General features: G+C 38.3%; 1 protein-coding gene across 1 annotated transcript; it reads left to right on the top strand.

Moving 5' to 3' along the window:
• The first annotated feature begins 1344 nt into the window (after positions 1-1344).
• On the top strand, positions 1345-4921 carry LOC120436067. Its single transcript, XM_039606393.1, has 5 exons — positions 1345-1418; positions 2276-2328; positions 3636-3791; positions 4043-4138; positions 4393-4921. Exons 1-5 carry the CDS (start codon positions 1352-1354, stop codon positions 4708-4710), a joined length of 690 nt encoding a protein of 229 aa, XP_039462327.1. The 5' UTR covers positions 1345-1351; the 3' UTR covers positions 4711-4921.
• Positions 4922-5440: the final 519 nt, after the last annotated feature.

Below are 5440 nucleotides of genomic sequence, written 5' to 3'. Positions count from 1 at the left end.
GTATTTTATATACATGTAAAATTTGTCAAACAAAACATGACAAATGTGGAACAAGTGAAGCACTTATTACTCTTCTAATGCTTTGTAATAAGTCGATAGTGTAAAAATCAAAAAAACAACAATAGATTGAGAAAACCTGAAATAAAAAAAAATCTAATTTAGAATATACTTTTACTGTTTAAAACACTTTTATGTGAATGATCTGAGAGGAGAATTCAAAGCATCAGTATTGCTGCCTAAGAGGAGGGCAACAACAGAAAACAGACAAGTGATGTTGTGGAAGGATGAAGTGAAGCAAAACTTGTCAAGGCTCAGCTTCAAAGAATCCTCAGTAAACAACAAGCCTTTGTGCATACTGTATGTCTCTAAATGGATCTTTGCATCCAGACTTGAGGCTGTTAGAAATTAGGTCCTCTCGGGTTACATTTGCTGGCAACCACAGAGAGTCACAATCATTCTGTTCACTGCAGGAGATGATTTCACACAAGCACTGAGTGTAACTCTGAGTGTGATCCAAATCAGAGCAAGCAAAAAAGATCTGCTGCTGATAAAAAAGGATTAAGAAACAACAAGCTAATTGAATACAGGTAGATCATTGGTAGTCTTCTAAGGATCGACTGCAGAAACAAAGATGTGGAGTTTGGTGTCTCCAGCTCTCACAGGATATTTCACAACATACTTAGTATTCCCAAGGCAGAAGTTAATCAATGTTTCAATTAAAGTGCCCAAAATGAAAGGCTGGAATGGAAGCAATACACTGCAAGAACTAATTGTGAACAGAAATACACACCACATCTCATTGCAGAGTTAGAAAATGTGGGGACTGTGATAAACACTTGTATACACATTTTTGCACAGTCTGATTGAAGTTTACATAATTATATAATTTGTTCTCACAGATTCTGTTTTGGACACATCTGACCCAAAACACCAGCCTGACTGTCCTGATCCCACACCCTAAAAAATTATTCAGGGGCTTAGTAAATATCATTATAATTCTAAGTTAGATGACCTTGATTAAATCTTTGAAAATCACAAAAGTGTTATCTTGAGTTGAAAATACTGAAAAGAATGCTTAAATTTTCAACACCAGTTTTTGAGTTGAACTGAGCTCTTTTGTTCAAGTTTATTTAAAAGAAAAAATTCTGTATTTGAAACACAGGGTGCATTATTTAAATCTACTCAATATATCTCATAGAAAGTACTCAAAATAACTGAGACACTGGTATTCATACTTATCATTGTCTTGAACTTTAATTATTAATGGTTCAAAATCAATATAATTTTGTCCCCCAATACTAACTTAAAACTTTGAGTAAGACTAATGACCTTTGGCATGGAGCATGGCCTCATGGGAGATTTTCTGCACGTTGAACGAGACAGACACACATCCACTGCAGACTTGGTAACGTTTTCAGGTAAGTGACCAATTCTTACATTAGCTGTCTTTATCCACACCGTTCTTTTATGACATGTTCTGAAGAAAGCGTTTGTCATGGTGGCTCACTTTACACAGCGTGTTTGTGCACGTTAATTTAAGTTTTCAACCCGTCTTCCAGTCAAGGCGGCGGGAAACCGCGCCCTTTTATCCTTTTACGTTCTGAGTCGCTATCTGCGTTCCGGGTAATTTGACCGGAATGTCCCGGTACCAGCGACCTGACCGTTTAATCGGGGGCATTTTAGGAACCACGTGAAAGCAGGTGTGCTCAGACATTTCTAGAAAATGGCCCTGTTGAGTCGCGGTGCGGGAGCTGCGGTGGTCACGCGGCCTGACTCACTCTGTCAGGTTGTTCAGGAGGAGATGAACAGACGTCATCAATGGCTTTGGTAACTAAGAAGACCTGCCCGCGGAACAGTTCATAGCAGCAACCATGCTGCTTAGCTTTCTTGTTCTATGTGGGGTCTTTCAGAGCATATACGACACTGCTTTCAGCTTTGTCCCGAACAGGGCCAGTTTTTGAGAGAACGCTGAGAGGACCGCCCGGGTCAGCAGATTACCTCATCCAGGGCCGGTCCAAAGTACTATGGGGCCTTAAGTAAATTTAGACTCGGGGCCCTACTTCCTTTCAGATCCCAGAAAATAATGAAAAAAAAAAAAGCTTTGGTCCTTTGGGTCAAGCCAAAAGTACCATCATTTCCAGTATAGTTACTCCCAATTTACATAAATAAATGTTTATTTCAATCCAAGCTAAAATTTCTTATAAGAGATTGATGTTATGGCAGATTACTCAGTGACATGTTTTGTAATGATAAAGTTTTGATTTGTATTTTTCAGCACCATCTTCACCACCAGGAGAAAAAATCTGCATCAACTACAAAGTAAAGCAGGTAATTTTACTCAGAGGACTTGATGTGTTAAATTTTGGAATGATATGATATTGTTTTATACAAGCTGAGTAGTGGATGGTGATACCACCTAAATATTTATACTGGTTTTGTGGTGGGTTATTTTAGTCATACAAATGCCAAATCTAAATTTTGAGAATTTTTCAGTTCGGTAAATATATTGATGAGTTCATGGTCTGTCATCTAGTGTCACCATACTATCTTTTATTTATACAGCATGGTGATGTGATTCAGATTATTTCAATGTGGTTAAGTATTGTACTTTGTTCCATGTTGACTTATTTGTAAGTTGTATCCTCCACCTGAATTGGTAGTGAGTATTGGTTATTCAATCAGTTAATCATACAAAACTGTAAATATGGTTATACACCATTCTGTCATCTTCATACTGTGAGACATATTTTCTCACAATTTTTTAGGTCACAGGTGATGAGATGGCAGTGTAAACTCTGCAAACATGAGGAGTCATCAAAAGTGTCACTACTCAAACATTATCGAGTGAAACATAGTACGTTTGGTCATGGCTATTCCATACCCTGTCTTCATTTGAATTGTCCTTGCTCTTTTAAGACATGGGGTGCCTTACGCTCACACTTGTCTAGGTCTCACAGTTCGCATGAAACGGAGGGCTTCACAGACCGGAGTTTTCCGCCTGTTCCCCCTCTAGAGCCGAGCCTCGCTTCAGTTTTCGGCACCAAAATGACCAAGGTCGTTGGACAGCGACCGGCCCACCCCGCCAAACTTGACCAGCTGATAGCAAGGTTCACTGATCGCGTATATCAATCCACTGTTCAGTCAGCTGCAGTGACTAACAACACTGCCTTGCTAGCGTTTGTCATCTCCAGGAAGGTGGAGGAAGCAGAGCTGCCAGAGGAGCTGAAAGGCTTTCTCTGTAAAGCCGCTGACGCGATTCTGAATATGTGCGCCACTTCAGCGGTGTGTTCCTCTCGCATCGCTGCCTGGCAGACGATGGTTCAGAGGGCAACCTGGCTCCGCCTCTTCCCTCCAACATTATACAATCTCACAGGGAAATAGTGCAAGCAATTCATAACATAAAATTTAGAAGCTTAACATAAAGTATTATCTTCCACTAAGGCTTTAGTCTGCATACTGAACTACTCCACTTATATGGATTTATGTCTGGATGAGTAAATTAATCTTTGCATGTTAGAAAATAAGGTCCAGGTTGCAAAAATGGTAGTTTCACTTAAAGATTTTTTTTTTTTGATTGAATCAGAATTTTGGCCTTCAGATTTTTTGGCCTTGGTTTTTTGTCCTCTCCCATCCAGGTCAGTGCAGAGTTTCATAGGATCACGACCCTGAACCTTGAACCAAAGTTCATGTCATCATTGGACTTGTATTCATCCAAACTCCTGTCCTTGTTTCAAGCCAAGAAAGGTGCTGCTGGACAACGCCACAGGGCACAGTTAAACCTTCTGCTTCAGGTAAGGAAGATTGCATTTTCTAACCACAAAAACGTTCCAACACAGCATTGAAGAGGCCCTTCCTTCCACTAAAAACGGCTTTTCTGAGGTTTCTGTTCAATATTTTAGCTCCACAGGTGTTCTTACCTTGATGGTGGGTGTGAAAACAGGTCAACAACAGAAAAAAAAAAATAGTTATGTTTAAGCTAGAAATGGTAAGTCATGTTTTAAATGTACAAATTTTGCCTCAGTTGAGACTTCCTGTTTTACAGAGTGGAAATTCCATCGAGAAAAAACGAGAAGTCATCATCAGATGTCTCATTGACCATCTGGGAGAGGATCCAAGTGCCTTAATCAAAACCTTTGAGGTTGGTGCAATAAATCTGTTTTAGGAATATTAGTAGTTTATTTTAGCTTGTGAGATCATAGAAAAGTTTTAAGATACTGTTCTAAAGAAAAAAAAAAAAAAACACTTCAAAGCATACAAAAGAATAGCATTTGCTCAAAGATTTTGGAGCACAGTGTCCACATATTATGAGTACCGGTGATCTCATACAAATGAAACTTTTGTTTCAATGTTTGGAAATATGTGAGCTTAAAACAGTTGTTTCTCTTTTTAAAGGACGGTGCTGATGCTGTCTTTGTTGAAGAGGCTTTGGCTGAGGAGGTGATGAAGATTTACCTGCTGCAGAATCAAGACAGGTCAGGCGAACGTACTGATGTGGGTATTGTTATTGAAGGCGTTACTGTTCTGGGCAAACTTGGGAATCTGAGCAAAGCCTGTTGCTATCTTTTGGGACTGTGCTATGCTCTGGATCTGAAACACCCCAAGAATCTCAAATGCACATTTGAAGCATTTCAAAAAGTGTTCATGGAGCTGGATCCAGGAAACCTTTCTGTCAAGGTTCAAAGACTGAAAAATGACCTCTGTTCATTGTAGACAAAATTTCACAGGGCTGTTCTTAAAGTGTTAGACTTGTTAAGTGACATGTAATGCTCATCAAAAGGTTCAGTTGCGGCATTACATTGTGTTGACATTCCTGTTCATAAATAATGTTTGTACCATAAACTGTGTTTTTGTATTAACTTTCCAGATTCACATTAAGGTGTAAATGGGAGAGTATCTTCTGTATGTTTTTTTTTTTTTTCTTAGCGCAATCCTTTTTGAAACTTTTTATTTAAATTATGGATGTTTTTGGTCACTCTTTAGTTATAATCTGCCCAATTTTTGGAATCAAAATAAGATGTTCAAAAACTATGTCACAGTGCAAATGTTTTTTTCTTTTCAGGATTTATATTTTTTTGGGATCTTAATTTTATTTTTGTCATTTGACCTTTTCTGAAAAGGTAAAGCACTGCGTTCACTTGAGCCACTTTTATTCTTTGTATGGCAGGTACATTTTTCTTGTTGTTAGCATCAATATGCCAGTTTTACAGAGTTTTATCAAGCATGCCAATTTGGATGCAATTTTATTATATAAGGCTGTTGTGACTGAAATTTTATCCAAGTTTTATCCACTGAATGTAGAACAGATTTCAGCTCACTGTGTTCAGAGAAGGAATCTGCTAAATGTGATTCACAAAAAAGCTGGTTAAAATAAATCATTGTGAACAATGTTGAACTGACGTGGTTCTTTTTTTCCTGTGTGTGTGTGTGTGTATATGTATAT

Source organism: Oreochromis aureus, linkage group 23, assembly GCF_013358895.1.
Source record: "Oreochromis aureus strain Israel breed Guangdong linkage group 23, ZZ_aureus, whole genome shotgun sequence".
NCBI lineage: Eukaryota > Metazoa > Chordata > Actinopteri > Cichliformes > Cichlidae > Oreochromis > Oreochromis aureus.
The sequence above is the reverse complement of the archived record's forward strand: the minus strand, read 5'-3'. Positions and strand labels throughout refer to the sequence as shown.

Coding starts and splice junctions, on each gene's coding strand:
- LOC120436067 (XM_039606393.1), top strand. CDS start 1,352: ATGGGAGATTTTCTGCACGTTGAACGAGACAGACACACATCCACTGCA. Junction 1,419..2,275: donor AGACTTGGTAACGTTTTCAG/GTAAGTGACCAA, acceptor TGTATTTTTCAG/CACCATCTTCACCACCAGGA. Junction 2,329..3,635: donor TCAACTACAAAGTAAAGCAG/GTAATTTTACTC, acceptor TCTCCCATCCAG/GTCAGTGCAGAGTTTCATAG.